This window comes from Musa acuminata, chromosome BXJ2-7 (assembly GCF_036884655.1).
Source record: "Musa acuminata AAA Group cultivar baxijiao chromosome BXJ2-7, Cavendish_Baxijiao_AAA, whole genome shotgun sequence".
In the NCBI taxonomy this organism is placed as follows: Eukaryota; Viridiplantae; Streptophyta; class Magnoliopsida; order Zingiberales; family Musaceae; genus Musa; species Musa acuminata.
The window spans coordinates 9,866,261-9,888,098 of NC_088344.1; the positions used below are offsets into that span (position 1 = coordinate 9,866,261).

The 21,838-nt window shown below is 40.3% G+C and overlaps 4 protein-coding genes across 5 annotated transcripts; 1 reads left to right on the forward strand and 3 right to left on the reverse strand.

Moving 5' to 3' along the window:
• Positions 1 to 470: 470 nt before the first annotated feature.
• LOC135616110 (cyclin-D4-1-like) lies at positions 471 to 3,243 on the reverse strand. Its single transcript, XM_065115287.1, has 6 exons — positions 2,762 to 3,243; positions 2,175 to 2,261; positions 1,952 to 2,050; positions 1,667 to 1,868; positions 1,470 to 1,591; positions 471 to 1,374 (listed from the first exon to the last, which is right to left on the reverse strand). Exons 1-6 carry the CDS (start codon positions 3,071 to 3,073, stop codon positions 1,150 to 1,152), a joined length of 1,047 nt encoding a protein of 348 aa, XP_064971359.1. The 5' UTR covers positions 3,074 to 3,243; the 3' UTR covers positions 471 to 1,149.
• A 6,102-nt stretch (positions 3,244 to 9,345) lies between these two features.
• Positions 9,346 to 12,502, forward strand: LOC135617123 (uncharacterized). Its single transcript, XM_065117057.1, has 5 exons — positions 9,346 to 9,581; positions 9,719 to 10,314; positions 11,810 to 11,914; positions 12,001 to 12,072; positions 12,157 to 12,502. Exons 1-5 carry the CDS (start codon positions 9,437 to 9,439, stop codon positions 12,226 to 12,228), a joined length of 990 nt encoding a protein of 329 aa, XP_064973129.1. The 5' UTR covers positions 9,346 to 9,436; the 3' UTR covers positions 12,229 to 12,502.
• Positions 12,503 to 12,623: 121 nt separating this feature from the next.
• Positions 12,624 to 18,096, reverse strand: LOC135617126 (uncharacterized). 2 transcript variants are annotated; one of them, XR_010488620.1, is made up of 6 exons: positions 17,856 to 18,096; positions 15,566 to 15,643; positions 15,144 to 15,216; positions 13,875 to 13,948; positions 12,951 to 13,123; positions 12,624 to 12,854 (listed from the first exon to the last, which is right to left on the reverse strand). XR_010488620.1 is itself a non-coding variant. In XM_065117060.1 (5 exons), the coding sequence occupies exons 1-5, from the start codon at positions 17,964 to 17,966 to the stop codon at positions 13,052 to 13,054; spliced, it is 408 nt and encodes a 135-aa protein (XP_064973132.1). In that variant the 5' UTR covers positions 17,967 to 18,096; the 3' UTR covers positions 12,867 to 13,051. The 2 variants fall into 2 exon arrangements, 1 of the variants encoding a protein (XP_064973132.1); XM_065117060.1 differs by lacking the exon at positions 12,624 to 12,854 and having other exon boundaries at positions 12,867 to 13,123.
• A 235-nt stretch (positions 18,097 to 18,331) lies between these two features.
• On the reverse strand, positions 18,332 to 20,129 carry LOC135617124 (mitochondrial uncoupling protein 5-like). The gene has a single exon (XM_065117058.1). The coding sequence runs from the start codon at positions 19,741 to 19,743 to the stop codon at positions 18,772 to 18,774; it is 972 nt and encodes a 323-aa protein (XP_064973130.1). The 5' UTR covers positions 19,744 to 20,129; the 3' UTR covers positions 18,332 to 18,771.
• Between the last annotated feature and the right edge of the window lie 1,709 nt (positions 20,130 to 21,838).

The following is a 21,838-nucleotide window of genomic DNA, read 5'->3' on the forward strand; positions in this document are numbered from 1 at the left end:
TGAAAAGTTGCCAATGGTAAAGATCAATCATAGCATATGAAAGAGACTGGTAATCACTTCCTGATGGTACAGTACATCAGAAAAGCCACCCTCTCAAAAAATAAGCCATACAACCTCTGCAGCTTCTCACCAAAGGCTGAAACATAAATGGGAGTGGTGGCAGACCAGTCTACTTGATTTCTGTGAAATCATCGTCGAAGAGGACACCTAAATCATAACAGTGTCACAAGAGAATAGTGGCTCGAGATTTTAAGCTCGTCCATCTACTGTAGAGCATCATAATGCATTCAACAAGATGTGGCTTGTGTTGAAGATAAAGTACACGATGACCATAGTGCTCCTACATACCTACGTAAATATGTGCACAGATGATCTCATTCATCCTTTCCGATAAATATATATTTTTGCACTAGAAATGGAAATGTACACGAGTTTAACTTACAACACTCTCAGTAGATCTGAGTCTGCACTAATAGGAGCTGATTACAAATGACAGAGATGCTTTGACAGAGTGAGGCCCAAAGAAAACAGACCAGCAGGGAATAATTCTGTCATCCTTTGGAATTGTCCCAAGATCTTAAACAAGAAACTGAAACTTCCAAGATGCTTCCTCCACAACTATGTATTAAATATTAGATTCTCTTCTGATTGAAAGCTTTCTATGTTGTCTCCATAAGGCTCTTTTCCAGCACTGGGAAGCAACTTCCAGAGTCCAATTTGACAAATAGTCAAACAAAAAAGATGGCAGACACAAGAAATGCAATATAACATTCATCAGTTCAATGTCAGTGACCATAAACCTGTTGTTTAGGAAACCACTTCTCTCCTCAATTATTGGGTGGTCAGTTTGATCACAAAGACAACCATTTTCATAATGTTTCCCATGAAAGAAAATTGACAAATACCTTAAGGTAGGTAGCTGGATCATAGTCTCCTCTGAGTTCATATTGACATCTGAAGTCTGATGATTGGCATAAATAACTGGTAGCACTACCTTTCCTCTTATTTGTGTTTCTGGTGAGTCATGCATGGCATCTTTTTCCTTTTCAAGGTCATGACTATCTTAAAACTCCCACTTAAGATGCCAGATTGTTAGTGTGATGGTAGCAGAACCTGACAAGCAGATAAGGAGTGGACACCAAGCTTCCTTCATTGCCTGCTCGGTTTCCTCCTCTTAGTAGCTGAAGAATTATGATGACTTGTTGCATGTGACTCGACAGTCAAATCATCATCCTTAAAGCTCAAGCATACAGCACTTGACACACCAATTGAGCTTGGTGGCACAGAGGAAAATGATATGTTATCATTTCTTAGTGGTCTGGATCTCATCAATTCCATGTCCTTGATCACTTCACAGCATCTCAAGACTTTCTCCTGCAAGCCACAGTTCACCAAATTAAAAGCTCTCGTACATGAAAGCAGCTTCTCAGATGAAAGATACAAGGAAGTAATACTGGAAGCATGTAAACCTTGGCTACTTGGAGGCAACAAGACACCGCCTTCTCAACATCCACGGGTTGTCTCTCTCCTGAAACCAACAGCGTAATGGCTGCGGCAATTTCTGATGGTCTGAATGCTAAGAAATCAGCCCCTGCATCCCAAAAGCCTCAGCTTCAGCCATACAAATACCTTCTTTGGTAACAGATGCATCGATCAGGAATTCTACCTCTAACTGTGCTCAAAATGAGTTCCATCGATCGAGAGACCACCGTTTTAGTTGGCGCATTGCCACCGCTAAATTTATGGAGGAAGAAATCGATGAAAGAGAAAGGAGTCAGAGCTTGCATCCTCCATTTAAGGGTGCTCAGAACCAGGAGCTCCATTCTCTGGATAGTCTTGGCCTCAAACACATAGTTTGCCTCACCTACCTGTGGAAGAAAATACAGAGAAGTTCATAAAAGATTCAAAGAAATATGTTGAAGAACTCTTCTACTTTTTAAGTCTTATCTACCTGAAAATCCAAGGACAAAGGGACTTCGGTTTCCTCCATTTTAGCAGCCAATGATAAGCAGGTCACAGATAATAACTGTGTCATCCAAGCCTTGCCTTTCTATAATTAAAGCCAGAACAAGCGGAAGCAGATTCATTAGATGGCATCAAATGGCCTCACAATAAAAGCAGTCTGTACAATGCGTGCAGTCTTATCTAACCAAGGAAGATTAGATTGTTCTTACGGGTAGCTCATAGTTGGAGAGGAACCGATCCAAGTAATTTACAGCTAAATAGGCACTCAGTGGTCCAAAATTGTAGTGCGCATGAACCTGTTCAATGCATCGCAAATGCCATTAACCAGAATGGAGAGCACACAATTCAGATGGAAGAACAGGAACACAGAGCACAAGAAAGATCAACATCACCATCGCTAGAAAAAAAGGTCATGCAGAACCAAAAGAAAATCTATCACAGGACCAAACTATTGAAGTCATGCGCATAACCAAAATCGAAGGCAGACGAGGGAAAATGGAGATAACGAGCCAAAAGATCGCATTAGATATCAGAGCAAAAATAAAACATGAAAGATCTAAACACAATGCAAATCCAAAGCCCACTTGAATAATCATGGACCGACAGAAAAATGCACAGAACGTTATCATGGCAACGATGCAACAAAGCAAAACGAGTCCACAGCCAACAAAAAGCAAAAAAAGCAAATATTATGTTGATGTGAAACATCAAAAGGCAGCAGCATTTGGGTATACCATCTAAGGAGGTTATGATTCTGAAAAGAAGGAAACTTGAGACCACAGAAACAAGAAGCCACCTTCAAAATCCGATCAATGGTATCTGTCCTTATGGACGAGTCCAATGCCCCAGACCGCAACCTCTCAGCGTAGTCCTCCCTCGGCATATGCTCGGATTCCCTCTCGACCAAAGAGGCCAAGCACTCATCCGATTGCGGTGGTATATCCGTGAGGGGATCCCCATAAAAATTGCGCCTTTTATATTCGGAAAGCAAACTAATCCTGAGCTCCTCTTCACAGTCACCATCATCTTCATCATCAAAGCCTAGGACGCAACTGTTGTCCTCAGCGCAGAGGAGGGCAGAGGAGGCATGGTCACAGCTTGGAACCATTGAGATATCAAAAGCGAAAGACAAAGGCAGCGGTAAAGATCGAAGCTTTCCTATAGAGAGAAGGTCCTTGAACTCCCTCCTCCCTCCTCATTCAAATGTTGCTCCTTTTCACCGAGAAAACGAGTTCAAATTTAGTAACAGTATCGGGAGAAGAAGCGGAGGAGGCGAGGTGGGAGAATGTAGGCACTTCTGCATAGAGACGAGGCAAGGTTAAAGCTTTATAAGCCAGTGGGTGAGGAGAGAGAAATGTCATAAAAACAATAGATAGATAAGGTGGATCATGGAGGGAGATAGTGAAAATAAAAATGGTGTCTGGCTGTAGGTGTTCTTTTTGGTTGTAGGATTTTGGGTTCTGTGAGATATCTAACGTTTTAGGGAGAAGAATGATGTTGATTATTAGTGTATTACAGTGATGTAATAATATATTGAAGGGAGAATTTGGTTGTGCACGATATGTTTGGATACAATCCATCAGGTTACAGAACAAAAGCGGTCACAAACATCTGTTCCGAAATGAATTCCCAACAAAGCGAGAACAGTTCTGACTTCTAAGGTGCAGAACGATCAGATTACCTCAAAATACAATACATCCCCATGCTTGAAGACAGAGAGATAAAGCACTTGATAATGTTTCTGAAGTATATATACGTCTCTCTCATGAATACTAAAGTGAATATAGAGGTAGGTCGGTGGTAAATCTACCGGAATCTGGAAATGTTAGATTTGGCAGAACAGCTCTATCTACATGTCTTTAGATGTGCGCATTTTTAGCACATAAGCAAGGCATGAAGGCGGTCAAGATGCTTGCTTAGATGGATAAGAGTGAAAGGGACGTTCCCTTTTGTTTGGGGTCTTTCAAGGTGAGTTGAAGGGGTGTTCATGGAGAGAGACGTGGAGGGAATCGATCACTGATGGGAGCTGGGATCTGGTCTCTCTGTTCACTGGTCTTCCTCCCTTCCCTGGGAGTCGCGCCGCCTCCTCGCTTTGGCAGATGACCAGCTTCTACTGCCGTTTTACTCGGCGAGAACAAGTCTTGCTCAAGGTTGGGCTTTTCCCGTTCTCAATGCCGTTCCGGATGCATAACCCTCGGCCTTTTACTTGGACAAATCTGTAAGCAACACATTGTTCTTGTGTTGACCATGTTCTTCTCCTTGGAGGAGGACCACACTCTTTGACGTCGTAATGCAAGCTCCCGTCGCAAGGATTAGATCAGAATAGCTTTGTTGTCTTTAAGCAACATTAAACCCATGCGTAACAGCGAGAGACCGAATGCTGTGGTACCACTGCCACCATTTGTGTGCCGTGGTTGAAGGTTGCTTCCCCTTTCGAGTTCGCTGTCCAAGGTGGAAGTACTCCAGATGAGGAGAGATCAAGCTGGCACTGCCATAAGTGTTCATGTTTCCTCTCTTTGGCACTATGTTCTTGTAGCTGAGATGCCATTACTTCAACAGAAGCCGAGGCATTGTGCAGTTCATGTGCCGTCGTTCAAATCATTGCCTTCATTCTTCTCTGGGAATTGAGACTTCATTCTTCTGCAAAAATCAAGGCATTGGTTGTACAATCCATATCGAGCTGTTCAAACCTTGTATTGGCATTCTAAAATAGCTGGTACTGTTCTGTTATTTATGTCCAAGGAAAGCTTAAATGACTTGTGGAGATTGCATGTTTCAGCTACATGATTCATGGGAGTGAGCTTGTGTTTGATATTTGATATTATGTACATTATTTTTCTTAGAACATATATATGATATGATGCACAATGCCCAACTCTGGATTTGTTTTCTGACACCAAAAACACTGCTGCTCCAGCAGTTTATGCATTTATCATCTAAGCATCAGTGACATATAATAATGTGCTTAGAATGAAACAGATCATGCATTCTCAATGACACTAGATTGGTCATGATTATTCCCTTTGGTCTGACTGGGGACAAACTGATGAGAAGCACTTTGCTCAAATGAAGAGAATCCTTGGAGATCATTTTTGTTTTTCCAATATATTCATTTTTTGATGTGCACAAACTATCAGATGAAATGGACACTACAATGCCAGGGGGAAAACAAATAGCCACAGGGATGTGTCTACATTTTTTGTGTCTTCTTCCAAAGATACAAGTGGTCCATCGAACATGATGGTGAAGATCAACCGAGGATTTGCTAGATCATCAGCAATTCCAAGAGCCAAAAGCCAATATTAACATGAACCGATCTTTGATTCGTGGTCCATCTCTCTATATCAACCTTTAGCTTGTGGTCCATCTCTTTGCGCTGCGCCTCCCAGCTCTCTCTCATCACTCTCCATGTCAGTGCTCCCATCGAACAGGCTTCATCTGTAAGTTCCAGGAGGGGTGAGACTATTAATTAGGGTCGTTCGTGAAACCATATGTGAATCGCTGTCGTGGAACTCCGGCCAATCTTCTGCTGCTTTTTACCTTGTTTGACTCTGGAGAATCTGACATCACCATGTATGTATGCATGTAAACAGGTATTTAGCAGTGCACGACAGGTATTAAGCTTTGTTTCTTGCCTCTTTTTTTCTTTTGTCATTAATCGATTGATGTGCATAACATGCATCTATGAGCTTCCAACTCGTTGGAAATCAGGTCAGAGTGCAATCCATCCACTCTCAGGTAATCTTCTGATCGGAAAAAGGAAGTAATGATCAAAATGAAGATGAAACGGTGTAAGCTGAAAGAAGTGATCTGATGAGCAATGATCAAAACGAAGAGATGAGATGATCCGATGGAGCTCGGTAGCTGACCTCTCATTATCCTTTTCTCCTTATTGCAATATCTGTATGTTTTCTCCTTCAGAGCACCAAACCAAACTGCACCCACCGAGTAAGTCATTTTCAGCATCAGCTTTATATACTGGATGTTGATGCCACCGAGATGGGTGACTCCTCAAGAACACCAGCATCAACAGTTTTGTTCTTTTGTATCCATCTCGTTTCTTGGGGAAAGCAAAAGACAGTTTCCTACTGGAGTTCGAACAACGAGCTCTCATGCATGGCCCAAATTGAATCATGGGTCATTTTCTGTACCTCCTTTGTTTGATCTGGATCTGATCTCAATAATTTTTCACGAGCCAGATAGGTTCAAAACCGAGCTCAGTCCTGTTCCATTACATGACATGGTATCAATCAGTGGCCGCACACAGAGCAATCCAAAAAGGAGGTAAAAATGAGGCACACACATTTCTTTTCTTCTTCTTCTTCTTCTTCTTCTTCTTCTTCTACTTCTTCTTCTTTTTCCTTTTGATCCGAGTTCATGTAGGTGACTTCTGCGCAGTGCGACGTTTGATGAGCTAAAGGTCCCCAAATCTTCTGAGCTTTGATTCAGCTCACTGGAGATACTCCGAAATTATTATTTTCGGTCCCCTCTTCCATTATTATTCAGCCAAACACTTTCAGTTTGTCACAATTTCTTGAGAATGGACCACTTATCGGTATATCTTATACCTTCTCTAAATCATGCCATTTCACTTTGGACTGCAAGAACTAATCACCCACCAATTACCTCAGGTGTTCTCTTTATTAACTAGCTGGATTTAGGTGTTTCAGCTGGGATCGATGAGAAAGAAATGTGCTAACTACATCAAATAACATGATTGTTTCTTCAGCTGTCCTTTCGCAAACATAATACAACTTATTTGAAGAATCAACAAGTAAGCAGCAAATTTCAAAGTTATGGCCCTGAAATCATCACAAGTGATGCTGCCAATCTGTGACTCCTCACAAGTATGATGGAGGAGATAAACTATCACATGTACGAGATCTTTGACCTGCAAGTTTGCCACCTCTCCCCCTCTCATAGATTATTGTATTTATATCATCATGTTGGTGTCTTGCTCATTTAAGTTCAACAGGGAGATTGTGTCAAGTAAAAACTTGCTCATTATAGAGATGAACAAACAAGCAATCAATTCATACAAGTTCTAAGGCTTTTTAATGAACCAAAGGGTCCCCTTTTTTCAACTAGCAGTGAGTTGGGTCTCACTGGTATCATCCGTGAGAAAATTCATGTGAAAGATTCTTACAATTACAGCTAGGAGGCTTGCAGGCTTTCTTGATGGAGATGTGCCCCTCTATTTCCTGTAGAATCCATCTTTTTCTTCCTTGGCATTCTTTTTGGAGTCTCTTTTAATGACCCAAATTCCAATTTGGTCAGAGGCGGGGAAGGCTTTAACCATGCCTGTAGCATATGGCCAGACTTCCATAAGCACTCTCCTCTCTCTCTCTCTCTCTCTCTCTCTCTCTCTCTCTCTCTACTGTCTTCTGACCTTTGGTCCTGATTGCTGGTGGGCAGGAGTTACTCAATTTGCCCCCCTTCTTAAGGACTTTCTTTGGTCGGTCCAAGAACTGTGCTTTGTCCCATGCTAAGACTGCTTTAATCCGTGTGTGTGTGTGTGCAGTTAATGGAACATAGCTGCATTCTTTTCAGTATCAGTAAGGGTAGAAGACAACCATTTTATTGGCTGGACATCTCTCTCTACCCCATATCCAACTTGTCTACAGATTACTTCAACCAAGACATGAAGACGAGGTCAACATAACAATACAGCGTCGGTTGCTGTCCTCCTTCCCCTTGCTAGATTCTCCCTCTTTGTTCTCTTATCCTCTTGCATGATCAACCATGTCCTGGCATGTTTCCTTTTATCATTTTGCTGTCTCCTTTTTCATTCTACTACTCATCGATCAAAGGAATCCAAGTGCATCAATTTTAATGATTCGATCAAATTAAACTACAATACCTGTGCAACTCTTCGGGACCAACATGCGCATGAACAGGAGGAATCATTCAATCCAATCCAATCAGCAGGATGGCTTGTCTGTATTCTCTTGGAACATCCACACACATGCAAGCTATACGTAGATATCATCCAGGTTCCAAGGTCAACAGTGTCATATGGATACTTGATAGATCTCCATGTCCAGTCCAGGATTTGACATCGTACTTGTGTCATGAGCATCCGTGGCCGATACATATCCACACTGTTGAAGAGTCAACGAGTTCATCGATTTGCCTCGTCGCTGTAGACTTTCTTCTGGTTCGTCCAAGGCGAACTGTTTCTTTGTTTCAGTACAAGATTGATTTGATTTGATCCCTCCCTCGGTGTTGCTGCTGCTGAAGCGCAGCTGTGGCTTTCTTTTCTCCATCACTAGACATAAAAGACACCATTTTATTGGTTTCACCTCCTTCCTTTCTTATTTTTCTGCATGTAATTTTGTCGTAGCAATAGAAAGAAACCCCAAACTGCGCCATTCCGTGGGCTAATGTTAACCCAAGATTCGAAGTTGTGCGGCCTAATCCAAATAGAAACTGGGCTTCGACCGGCGCTACATTATCGTGCCGACCCCCACGTATAATGCAATCCTCCATACATAGGAAATATTAATATTAAGAAATTAACTTAGAATTGGTTCCTCAAAACAAATATGGAATCCAGAGTTTTTATTTTTAAATAAATATTATAAATCAAAATTTTATTTTTATGATGCTTTAATAATTATATTATTTTTCTAAGAATAAAGTAAAGAGCTTTTGTTTACAGATTTGAGATTTTTTTTTTCGACGAAAACGACATTCAAATATAGAATTCTATGATAAATTTTTAAGATCTTTACTAGTTAAATTAGCTGACACCTTTATATTTAAAAATATCGATCGTTCATATTTTTTTATTTTACTTTATATAATTTTATCCTTTTTAACCATAATTTAGGTTTAATACCATGATACTATTTGACCACATGTCTTTTAGTATTATTGATTGAATATATAACGATCGAAATATTATTTTTTTTTATCTTTTTTTTGTTTTTGAGTTATTTTTTTAAATATATCATGTTACACTTTATATTTTTGCCATTAAATTTTCACCTTTTTCATATTTATAATAATTTCAATATAAGATAAATAAAAATAAATTCTCATATATATCTTAAATTTGTTGAATGACTTACAAAATAAAACCCAGTATACAAATACATATTTCTTTGTACTGAGGGTATCCATATTTTTATTTTGTTCTTTATTGGAAAGATGTTTAAATCATTATTAAGGTTTGCACTATTTATCACAATTAACAATAACTTATTTACGATATTCTAATGATATTTTTATAAATAATTAAATATATTATTTACTTTTTACTTATGTATGTATGTGTGTATGTATGTATGTATGTATATACACACAAAACAGGCAGTAAGTGTTAGTAGAGCAAATAAGAATACACATCCCACATTAAATGCCAACGTTTTCGTCATGCTGATGTACGCCGCCCTTTTTGCCCTCAGATAACTGAACTGCAGCAAAATCGCCGCTCGCAGCGCCGCCCATACACACGCCTCTCTGCGAAATGGAGCTCTCCGCGCCTCCCCGCAGCCTCCCTTCCCTCCTCCGCCGCCCCTTCGTCCCCACCATCTCCCCTCTCCTTCTCCTTTCGTCTCGCCGGCTCCCCAACAAGTCTCTCCTCGCCTCCCTCTCCCCCAAATCGGTTCCTGGTACTTTGCACAGCTTTTGCTGCTTTTTGACTTGTTTTCCCACTTCTTTAGGGGTCATTTTCTTATCCGGTGATGATTTGATCTATTTGACGAGGAGTTGAAACGCGAGGGACTCGTTTTTCTGGTTCTTGATGCAGGGTTGAATCGCTCCATTGGTCGCCCGCTGCGGGCCACAACCTCGGGCGAGGAGGCCTCCACGACCGTCGTAGCCGATTATGACACACCGAAGCGGGTCGTAGGACCTTCCGTTTTGGTGAATTCGTCTTCTGCTGAGGAAGACGTCCCCGATGAAGGTGGCGAACACATTTCTGAGGCTTCGGATGATCTGTTACCTAAGCTCAATCTCAAGGTGCTATCTTCGCCCTCAGCCTCGGACGAGGAGACCTCCACGACCGTCGTCGCCGATGATGACACACCGAAGCCGGTCGTAGGACCTTCCTCTTTAATGAATTCGTCTTCTGCTGAGGAAGACGTCCCCGATGAAGGTGGCGAACAAATTTCTGAGGTTGCGGATGATCTGTTATCCAAGCTCAATCTCAAGGTGCTATCTTCACCCTCAGCCTCGGACGAAGAGACCTCCACGACCGTCGTAGCCGATGATGACACACCGAAGCTGGTCGTAGGACCTTCCTTTTTAATGAATTCGTCTTCTGCTGAGGAAGACGTCCCCGATGAAGGTGGCGAACAAATTTCTGAGGTTGCGGATGATCTGTTATCTAAGCTCAATCTCAAGGTGCTATCTTCACCCTCAGGTTCATGTGTACTTTAACTGTGTCACGATGTTTGATTGTGTATTAAGGAGTACTGCCTAGGCTATGTCAGTTTTGGGCGTATAATCTAGTATTTGAAATTAGTCTTATGTTATTGATTTTAGCTTGAATCTGATAACAATAAGGATTGCAAGATGTTTCTGAAGCATGATGAATTCCCATTTATCTGTTGTCGAGTTGTGGTAGAATAGCCATACTCTAAATCCTCTAGTCTTATATCAAGGTTGCAGCCCTGGTTGTGAAGAAGCTAAAATTTGCCCATTTGTCGGAATTTTCATGTCAGTAGAATCCTCAGGTCCACGTCACGAGTTTGCCACCTCACCAAAATGTAGATCAGGGTTGCAGCCCCATTCTTTTACTAAATTTGTATGTTTTGTTTCCAGTCCAGCAATGTGAGCCTTTCTGAACATGTTTTTTTTTTTCTTTTCATGTATGTATATGTGTGTGTGTGTGCGCGCACGTGAGCGCATATGTGCATATGTACATACAACAAACCACTTTTGTTCTTAAGTTGAATTGGCATTGTGCATTACATGATATGGAATCCTGATAGCTTTGAATTGTTTATAGCAATGAATGAGAATTTGATTTAGGCATCTTTCTGTTGCTTAAGAATCTGGAAAACATTTGAAGTACTCAGTGAAAGTGCCATTTCATCTTGTTACACTTGTAGGAAATTTTAGTCAACATTGTATCGTACTCCAACTAATGGGTGGTTTTATGCCAATCCTGTCATTCTAGCATGATCTACAACCAAAAAACTTATATTATGTGTACATTTGTACTATTGTAAAACCTCAATTTCATAAAGGGATATTTAAATTATGTACCATGGGGTGTATTAACCAAGTATTCGTTTTATTTTGCACGATTGTTTAGGCAATGAAAGAAGGTTTTGTGTGCTGTAGATATATTTCTTAGCTGTGCTGCAGTGGATTTAATATTATGACTTTTCAAAGTTTCTTTTCTTGTGTCAGAAGTGAAGTACCTTTGTAGTGTATACAATATGTTTTATTTTCATTCTCACTAAATTATCTTCTCTGTCTATGGCAAACAAGTTTGGTTTATGCTTGTGTTTTTGTGGTTAATTTAATGAATAGCAATTAGGTACACGATCGGTAGGACTAAAGAGCACTTTGAAGTCAAATTGCAGAGAAATGCCTATGAACTATTTGAATAAGAATGTCTACTTTACAATCATGTGACTGAAAGCAAGAAATACTTGGGATTCCTTCTCCTTTGTTATATTAATTTTAAATATCAGAAAAAGAGAATAATTAAGTGACTGAATTCACAACATCAATCTAATCTTTGATCTCAAATTCTCTTGCAAGATAATTTTTTTTAGTTTGGTCACCCTGGTGAAATATTTCTCAACATTGTGTCATTAATCCTCGACTGTCTCGGACTGTTTGTCGCTCACCACTTATCAGTCAGAGTATTGCTTATGATGTGCAGATGGACCTCGAAGACACTTATACGATCCTATTTTATGGAGCTGGTACTCTTGTCACATTGTTGATTCTATCAGCTATTATTTCCTCCATTGATTCCGTCCCTTTGGTATGCTTTCCTACCTGAATCGCTGAAACATGGTTTACGTAGTCTTAGTCGTCATTTATATTTATCCGCACCATTTCATGGAACAGTTTTCCAAAGTGATGGAAGTTTTTGGCCTTGGGTTCACAGTCTGGTTCAGCTTTCGGTATCTGATCTATAAGGTGATTTAGTTCCTTTTACCAAAGAGCTTTTCCGCAAGACTTGTGCTTTGTGTTATAAGCATCGTTTTTATGATCGATTTGCAGGAAAATAGGGATGAGTTAGTCTCAAAGCTTGATGATCTCAAGCAGAAGATAGTAGGGCCGAGTGATAACTGAGTACTTGGGGTAGTCGACGCCGAATGCAAGATCAGCATAGTGTGGAGTCAGGTATACCTAAATAGTTTAGTGACATGTTTTGCAGTGGTTTACCGAAGTGGATATATCCATATTTCTCTCTCTTCGTGATGAGCCTTTAAACTCTGAATGTGGCAATGGTGGCGTGAATCAGACGGTCTGTAATATCCAATTTGGAGATGTTTGACCGGAAACTATTTGGCAACCAGTTGACTAGAATTTGTTACTATAATATCTCATGCTGTGATTGAGTGTTTGTTCTCCCTGTGTATTGAAGATCGAGCAGCCTGTGTTTAATTTCTTAGGATGCACATGAATCACGGTTTTTCTTGTTTTCTGACAGTGAAAGAGAATTTGTGGCTTGTGGTCAGCAGCCGTGTTCATCGATTTTCCACTAAAATTAGATCCCAGAAGTTGGCATCTTATTCGACTCCTCCTACATAATCCATCACGAGATGTATATGTTTATGCCCCCTTTCTTATATACCTTTTAAACAAAGCATCGAATATGATTCGGACGTAGGAAGGGCAGCGGCTTGCGAGCACAGAGCTTTGTTGGTCGAATGCTTGGTTTCTTGATTGGTCCCAACCTGCCCAAACAATCAAGTCTGCATGCCAAGGACACAAAAGTCTGTTTGTCATCAGCCTTCAGCAACAACTGAGACGACACTGAAAATTTTACATGCATCTTATCGTATGCTTGCCGTTTTATATGATCCACTTGAGAAATGTACCGCACTTGGTCGAGAAATCACATGATAAGTCTCTTATCTTCTCCAGTATTGTTCCACCGCTTGCAGTTGATTCACCATATTGGATATCTAATGCCAAGGCCATTGCATGTTAATATCAGGCCCTTGTATCGGTTCAGGTATTCCTGAAATTTTACAACATATATTGTGATGCCGGAAATGAAGAGAACCAAAACATTGAAATTTGAGACTACACAAGCATATAAAAATTACACGACCGGAACGATGTGTTTCATGGAGATTTGACAATTATAGACTTGACCAAAATATGATTTTAACCTCTCACAAGGAATTAGCAAAGCCAATTTCCATCCTTCTCTATGATAGTTCTTTATGAAAAAGTTTTACTGACGCCCTCTCCCACTTTTTATTTATTTATTTATTGTTGGATTAGACTACTTGGAACATTTGGAGAGGAACTGGGAATTGAAATCAACATACCAGAAACTTACAGTAGTATGGTGAGATCAGGCTAACAATCTGCCAATATAAGTTTAATACACTAGTTCTATCCAACTACAAGTTTAGCTGCAAAAGATTTATATCTATAGGCCTCCAAAATGGAAGACCAGATTAAATGGAGACAATATATTGAAAATGGAGACATGCTCTAACTAGCTAAAAGCTATATGCTGAGTTCTGTCCTGCAATCTTTTGGGTCACTTCCAACTAATTTGCTAGCAAATGAGGTCAAGCCAGAAAAGTCAGCTTGAATTTAACGTATGTTGCAAAGGTAAGAAGCTACCCATTACACTATTTTAACTTGAAGTTCTTATCTATCTAATTGGGAAAAATTTTGGTGTAACCAAAAATGCCATGCAATATGCATCATCAACATCTAAAACAGGCAAATAAAAGGTGGGCAGATATGCTTACAATAGCATTATAGTCTTGGACTACACAGACTCCCTTCTCATCATACTCTCGCCTTTTGACAGGATCACTTAAAACTGTTAAAATAATGCATTTTGTTCAGAAACAGTGATCAGGCGTAATAATGATAAAAATAGTAATGAAGAGAGTGAGATCAATGCTTAGCAGGACGCATTCTGTCCTCAGAATTTTAAACGGGCCAGATAATTAGATAGCATCTCTTTGCTAGTTGATCATTCATCAACCTATACTCGATTATTAGCAATTAGTGCAAACGAGATGATTCTTGAGATAAATAACTCCAGTACAAAGAATCGATCTCATGCATGATAGGGAAACTCTGAAAATCATTCAACATGACAAATTGATTGACAAGGCACAATATGTGCGGAGTGTCTATAAGTTAATGCATAGTTCATTACTGCCAACAAAGAGAATTTTTTGCGTACTTCATGAGAGTCAACGAAGAGAATTTATTGACTACTTCATCACAGTCAACAAAAAGAAGCAATAGTTACTTATTATATAAAAAAGTAAGTTGATAGCTAAGATTAATTGTGAAACTTAGCTAATAAAATTACAACTACTTAATGCAAATAAATCTGAAAGATGCATAAGAGATGAAGGATGCCATCATTGAACCACAGAAACATTTATTTCCAGATTGAGAATGAATTAGCATTATTTAAATATGATAATAGATATCATTACTTGAAGGTGTTTAGCTAGTTTAGCTGGTAAAGACTTCGACAATTTATTGCAATGTCCTAGATTTATATCCCACCTTTGCCACTAATCCTTTGCCAAAAAAGAAAAAAAAATCATTATTTAAAAGATCTTTAAGATAATACATCGAGAAGAAGTATGTGCTTATAATCTTAGAAAAGTTTCTATTGGTCAGCCCTTACGTCACTAGATCGGGGCACATTTATCATGTTTATGAATTTTTATAATTTTTTAATCAACGAAGAGGACAAGCTGTGCATCTAACAAACAGGAAGTGTGAAAGAAAGCGAAATTTTTTAGAGTATTCTGATGGAAAATACTGCAAGAATTCATGGATGTTGCAGAAAAGTGCATCAAATTTAGGTACAGAATTTTGCAACATGCTATCAGCATCAAAGTAATTGAGGTCAACAAAAATCATCGTTAATCCACTTACAGGAAGATCTAAGTTATTGGTTACAGATTTAAGCTCCTGCAACCAGGAAATGACCTTCAAATTTTCCTAGACCAGATAAGATGTACTTTCATTGATGGTTGAACACATACCTTTGTATGCCTCGTTAATTTCTTGAAATCTTGAAGTAGCACTTTCCTCCTTTTTCTTATCAGGATGCCATTTCTAGCAAAGAAAAAAAAGTAAGAAACTTTCTGCTGTAATTAGACAATTCATATATGAATTCACTATTCTCCATGACATCTAAAACGTGTTTCCACAGTAAAAAATAGAGATGCACCAAATAACCTTTATGACATTGCTACCAAATAAGCTTCATAAAAGAATGCAAAGAAAAAAGATTGTTACCCAAAAGGTTTTACAATCCAGTTCTTTTTTATTTTTACTTTTAACCAAGGCCAAGAAATGACCACTGGGTCTTTATCTAACACAAGGTCATGCTTAAATAACAGAATGCTAAATTTACATGCTCAACGTCCATAGGAAGTCAAAAGATCTATTAGATATTACAAACCAATGCCAGATGAATATAGTTGGAACGGATTATTTCTTCAGTAGCATCATAATCAACTTCCAGTATCTTGTAGTAATCCTAGACATGAAGAAACAACATCAATGTTAGTACAAGAAATTAATAATGGGCATACTTATGTCAATTTATTGAAGACAAAAGCAAGTCTTGACAAATAATAGTAATAATACTAAAAGAAAAAAAATAAATAAAATAAACATTCAAGAACTTCTTAGCATATAAGACATCCTACAGTAGATACTCCTATTCAAGAATATCACTAATCACAAAAGATTATGATTCACAAGGAACAATGACACAGATAACAAAGTGACATCAAATTAGAGAAAATTCTTATGGTGCATAAATAAAAATAAACATTTGAGAACTTCTTCGTATATAAGATGTCCTATGGTTGATACACCTATTCTGGCACATCACTAGTCACTTAAAATATTATAATTGTTTTCTGTACCAAACAAAAAGGTCATAATACTATGGTCTTGCATAGATTCTGATGTGCTGAGCAATAAACAATTAAAAATGCTTGATGAGCAACGTGTACAGATATATACATATATTTAACAATTATGGACATTTTGCCCATGAAATTTACATAATTTATCAAAAATCAAAGATTTCGCCATAATGGAATGGGAACATTTGTACTTGGCTCGTCAGACCAATCCACTCCGACCTCAAAAAGGGGAGCAGGCATAAAAGATTTGTTCGAACTCCAGTCCAGAAAAACTCTTTTGTTTGGTTAAATAGCCAGCATAATTTACATATTGAAATTGGATGTACAAGGTCTAAGTATTACAAGTTTTGAAGCCTATTTAAAGTTTCATTTCAGTCGACTGGCGACGTATTGCTCCATATCCTGAAGGGGACATTCTTAAGTGTATGCATTTAACAACCTCTCTATTTTCTTTTTCTTCTTCAATCTACCAGGTTACGCTTTCCCCTCTATCTGTTCAGAAAATTTCCCATGATTCAGCATCAAACCAGATACCACATCCATTAGTTGAAAAACCAAGAATTTTCTGGTAAAGACCTACAGAAAGTGAAAGCATTCCATGAAAGACTGAAAAAGGGGTACTAGATGTGTCAAAGAAAGATAGATATACTCTAGAAGCTTCAGGAAACATCACAGGCTACCTGCGCTAAGGTATCAGTCATGCCAAACAGAATAGGAATTGTGGCCAAAAGTTTAGGGAAAAGAAAAAGGAAATGAAGAAAGAAATCCTCATGAACGATAACTAAAACAATCACTGGGCATTTTGCGATTCTGAGCACGACCAGAACCTGTTGCAACTTCTCAACTTGAGATATGGGTGAGTATTAAATAAAGTTGGGCATATCTTTATCTAAAAAAGGAGTTCAACCAGAACATTGATGAGTAAATATTGGCATAATTTACATTCTACAGCATCAAACAACAAAAATAATAGTAATATAAACACATTTTGCACTGCCACTGCAGCCTAAACTTGCTAGATTCAAAAGCTACATTTCAATAAGAGCTACCATTCACGGCAGTATATTTCAGATTTGGGGCAAACTACAACAATGGTAATAGAAACACATTTTTTTCCACCAATTTCATGTATTAAACAATCGCTGAATAAGCTACATTTTTTTCATGTATTAAACACATTCAAAAGCTACACTTCAATAAGCCTAAACCGCAATCGATTTCATGTATTAGCACGACTATTCAATAAGAGCTACCATTCACCTGCAGTATATTTCAGATTTGGGGCAAACTAAAATAATGGTAATAGAAACACATTTTTTTTCCTCCAATTTCATGTATTAAACAATCGCCTAATAAGCTACATTTTTTTCATGTATTAAACACATTCAAAAGCTACACTTCATTAAGCCTAAACAGCAATCGATTTCATGTATTAGGACGACTGTTCAATAAGAGCTACCATTCACCGGCATATATTCAGATTTGGGGCGAACTAAAATAATGGTAATAGAAACGCATTTTTTTCCTCCAATTTCACATCATAAACAATCGCTGAAGCAAATACTTACTACTTTTATGGAAAAAAATATATATATCTTTCCCCCAGTGAAGTAGGCAGATGAACCATTTACCTCTAAACAAAACCCTAGAAGATCCCAAATCTCCCAGAAAGTAGCCTAGAACAAACAATATACCAAAAAAAGGGTCCCAAATGTCTATCAACCAAAGAATCGACCGCGAGTTAACACGATGGCTTGATTTCTAACCAACAAATCCCATAAATGACAACGGAGGAGGAGGTAGATTTAGGGTCACCTTTGGCTTGGACAGGAGGGAGAAGAAATCGAAATCGACCGGAGATTCTCGCTGCTCCTCTTCCTCCGCTTCTTCTTCTTCTTCTTCTCGGAATTCTTCGTCCCACCACATTCTCTATGGTGGCGTGGCGGTTTCGGATTCCAGGAGGCGGAAGGCGAGGAACACGGCCGCGTCGGAGAGGGGAAATTTGGTGACTGCGTGAGCCCAGAGTTAGCCACGCACACCAACAACGGCTGCGTCGAGCTTGCCTGTCATGGATGGGTGAGGGAACACGCTTCCCTCTCACCAAACATGGGGCCTACACACCACTTAGCTTGTATGTCTTAGTCAAACCACCAAACACAGACTGGTCTTCTGCGATTGCAAACTCGTTCTGCATTATTAATGAACAAAAGAGGTTCTTTTTATAAGGGACATTCCTTACGTTAAAAAACAATGCTTATTTCTGTGGTTTATCGGCATAAATTATTGAGACGTAAGTAACATTTTTAATGCATTCACTGCTTTTAATGCCACATTTCGGATCCCAACGACGGTCCCACCACCACTTGCTGTTTAACCAATCGTTCCAGTCCACGAATGCTACGTCCACTACGAGTTTGGCTTTGCTACCTCCACGAAACCATCGGATATAGACACAACGCGTGCAGTCGCACCAATTCAAATGTGGTGCGACCAAAGTGTTGGGCTTCCGTTGGAAGCATCTCTTCTATGTACGTCATTTCTTTTCTTGTTTAACCATTTCTTTATGGGAACATCCTACGGATATTAAGGAACACACACAATTTTGTAGTATTCGTACGGAGCTGTAAATAAGACGTGGAATAATCTGTCTAATTGTCGTCGTCATCATCAGAGCCGTTCATGGAAGTAATTGTGGCGTATCGGTCGGGCGTTTGAGACCAGCGAGTGGCGGTCAGACGTCCTTGAGCAGCTTGCGCACCTGCTCGAGCGTGACGAAGAGGACGACGGTGAAGGGGCCCTGACGGGACACGGTGGGCACAAAACCCTTGTACAGCGCCATGGGTCCCTCCGCCCGCACCGTCTTGAGGGCGCAGTCCACCGCCCCGGCGTAGGGTACCGCCGCCCCTTTATCCACCTTCATGTTCATCACCCGTGTCTTCACGACGTCTACAGGGTTCGACGCCGCCGACGCCACCAGCCCCGCCGCGAAGCTTGCCGCCACGTGCGTCCCCAGCCCGTCGGCCCCTGCCCCGCGCCGCCGAAGGATCGCTTCCTTCGCCTGGTCGTACGTCGCCAGCTGCGACGCTGTCACGATCATCGCCCGGTTCACCGTCAGCGACGACCCCCGCCACAGGCTCCCCACTCCTTCCTGCCGGACCATCCGCCCGATGGCGTCGAGCACGCTCCGGTAGTTCCGGCGCTCCGCTGGTGGGAGCCGCCCATCGGCCTGCATCCGGACCATCGCCACGTCGGCGGGGTTGCCGACCGCGGCGCCGATGCCCCCGGCGATGAGGCCAGCGGCAACCTTGCGGTGGAGCGGGATGGACCCGCCGTCACCGGGCGCGGACCAGCGCTTCTTCAGCATGTCGTAGAGGCCCATGCGCGTGGTGGAGTAGAGGGTCTGTCGGAGGAGGGTGGCCGAGACCCCGGAGAAGAGCCCCGCGGGACCCTCAGCACGGAGGATCTGCGCGCCCACCGCGATCGGGCCGGGGCGCCGTGGCGGGGTCAGGGCAGGATGATGGTGGCGGAGGGTGGTCATGCCGGTGGCCCCGCGAAGAGCGACAGCGGGACGAAGGGCGGAGACCGAGGGGCTGATGGCCTCGCCTTGGAGCTGCATGCGGACCTTGATGAGGTCGAGAGGATGGGTGGAGCATCCGGCGACGATCGAGGCGATGCCTCCTTCAAGGAATCCTTTGAGGCCCATCTCTTGTTATGTGGGGAAAAATTACACCAACCAAAGAATAATTCTCAAGGTGGCTCCTTTAGGCGAAAAGGGTCGACAAAATCCCAACTTTAGGCAGAATCGAAGGGAAAGCAAGCTCCTTCCGCTCGATGTGGCAGGGAAAGGGAATTCTACGACTACAACAACAACTATTACCAGTTGGAGTTGGGGTTCATCTCACTGGAGACAAGGAGATGGGAGTGGAGGGCGAAAGCCACGGAAGAGGAGTGCGGGACGCTGGGCCGCTGAGACATATGCTGCGGTCAAGTGCGAGTTAGAGGCGAGGCGGTGGGAGGGTTATTTATAGCATTGGCAAAGCTCCCAATACCACACGAGAATAGGAGAGGACGCCGAAGGAAACAACGGTGGGGAAACGACCGGTGACCGAGAGTGGGAAGGGTTCTTAATTAAATTTGCTTTTGTGGCGAATTTTACTTTTGTTTCTAGAGAAGCCCGGCCTACGATTTGGGAATAATTGTCCCTGTTGGCATTCATGGAGGTCCGATCAAGGCCGTGTAGCGAGGATCGAGAACGGTCGTTCATGCGACGCCGTGGCCCTCCACCCACCATAGGTGGTGGCGCGACGGGTTCGTCGCCGTCCCCATCCACACGTATTTTCCATGGCGTAATTTGCTGTTCCTTTCCGACAACGTTGGGGATGCCGCTTTCGCAATGACCGTCCGCCCTTCACGCGAACGGCCGTTGCTTCGGCTATTTGGTGGGGCGCGGAAGTCCGATCGTCACCACCTCCGATGGCGGGCGGAACTTTTCTTTTAGCACAAGGCGTATGTCGACCATCTCACCTACACGATTTTTCATTGGAAATTCCCGTGGGCTCCACGAAAAGAGCGTCATTACATCCAACAAGACTGCTTCCGAGTCTTCAGTACGTGGTTTACGTGTGAGGAACGGATTACGAGGCATGTCAGTGACGGCGCGACCGTAGGAACACGGTAAGGCCGGGGAGCTCTCGGAGCACCGGAAGAGGTGGGAAGCCCGTATGGACTTCGAAACGTGGAACTCGACTGGTTGACTATGACCGTGGTAAACGATGTGATACTTGATTATTTAACCATTTAATCTTTATGTATTTATTATTATTGTACATCCAAAATCTGCTGCTGGTAATATATTAATGGATGTCTCAAGAACACCGACAAACCGTAAGCTAATATAGGTCTCTTGCAGCGTGTTTAGTTCTATATAAAATAATATTTGTTTTAATTTAATTTAATTTTTAAAATTATTAATAATTCTATAAGAGAGTTATACTTATTTTTTTATAAATTAAATTATTTATTATATATCTTTTCTAATAACTATACATATGAACTTATTTTATCATAATTATTATGATCGAATCGACACTAAAAAGGGATGAATTAGTGCGTACGTAAAAATTATATCGAATCGAAAATTTTCATACGATAAAATTATATCAATAAATGTTTAACTTTGAAAACATTCGTAAGAATATACAGCTTAAGTAACAAGAAAGTAAAGTTGTTTGTAATAAAAATAAATAACAAACAGAAATATAAACCGATTTATAATGATTACTATCGGTCTTTCTTCAATGGACGTAGACCAACTATCTTTTACAATACTTACTTTCTTCTTTTCACAGGTTTATAAGATAACATTTACATATCACTCTTTTACTATTAATCTCTCACACACCTCTCTTATAACTAATTCTAAGCACGGAAAGAACTTAAAGTTTTAGTAGAGTTTACTTAGTTTTTTCCTTATATAAATAAATATATATATATATATATATATATATATATATATATATATATATTCTTGTGAACCTATGCATTATAAACTCAAAAATCTTCTTAATTCATTCTATTTTTACATATTCTAAAATTATAAAAAAATTATCCGTTATTTTTTGATCATATATATATTCTTATTATCATAAAAACTCTTATATAAAAAAAATAAAATTATATATCGATAATTAAAGTTTTGGTAATTATGTATTTTTGAAAATAGTGTAAATATTTAAATCTTGAGTATTTTTTTCCCCAAATACAAATACACCCAAAGAACCTTATTATTACAAATGTTC

Coding starts and splice junctions, on each gene's coding strand:
- LOC135617123 (XM_065117057.1), top strand. CDS start 9,437: ATGGAGCTCTCCGCGCCTCCCCGCAGCCTCCCTTCCCTCCTCCGCCGC. Junction 9,582..9,718: donor CTCCCCCAAATCGGTTCCTG/GTACTTTGCACA, acceptor TTCTTGATGCAG/GGTTGAATCGCTCCATTGGT. Junction 12,073..12,156: donor TTCGGTATCTGATCTATAAG/GTGATTTAGTTC, acceptor ATCGATTTGCAG/GAAAATAGGGATGAGTTAGT.
- LOC135617126 (XM_065117060.1), bottom strand. CDS start 17,966: ATGTGGTGGGACGAAGAATTCCGAGAAGAAGAAGAAGAAGAAGCGGAG. Junction 15,217..15,565: donor ACTATATTCATCTGGCATTG/GTTTGTAATATC, acceptor TTTCTTTGCTAG/AAATGGCATCCTGATAAGAA. Junction 13,949..15,143: donor AATTAACGAGGCATACAAAG/GTATGTGTTCAA, acceptor TTATTTTAACAG/TTTTAAGTGATCCTGTCAAA.
- LOC135616110 (XM_065115287.1), bottom strand. CDS start 3,073: ATGGTTCCAAGCTGTGACCATGCCTCCTCTGCCCTCCTCTGCGCTGAG. Junction 2,262..2,761: donor CCATTGATCGGATTTTGAAG/GTGGCTTCTTGT, acceptor TGCATTGAACAG/GTTCATGCGCACTACAATTT. Junction 2,051..2,174: donor TCTCCAACTATGAGCTACCC/GTAAGAACAATC, acceptor CTTTAATTATAG/AAAGGCAAGGCTTGGATGAC.
- LOC135617124 (XM_065117058.1), bottom strand. CDS start 19,743: ATGGGCCTCAAAGGATTCCTTGAAGGAGGCATCGCCTCGATCGTCGCC.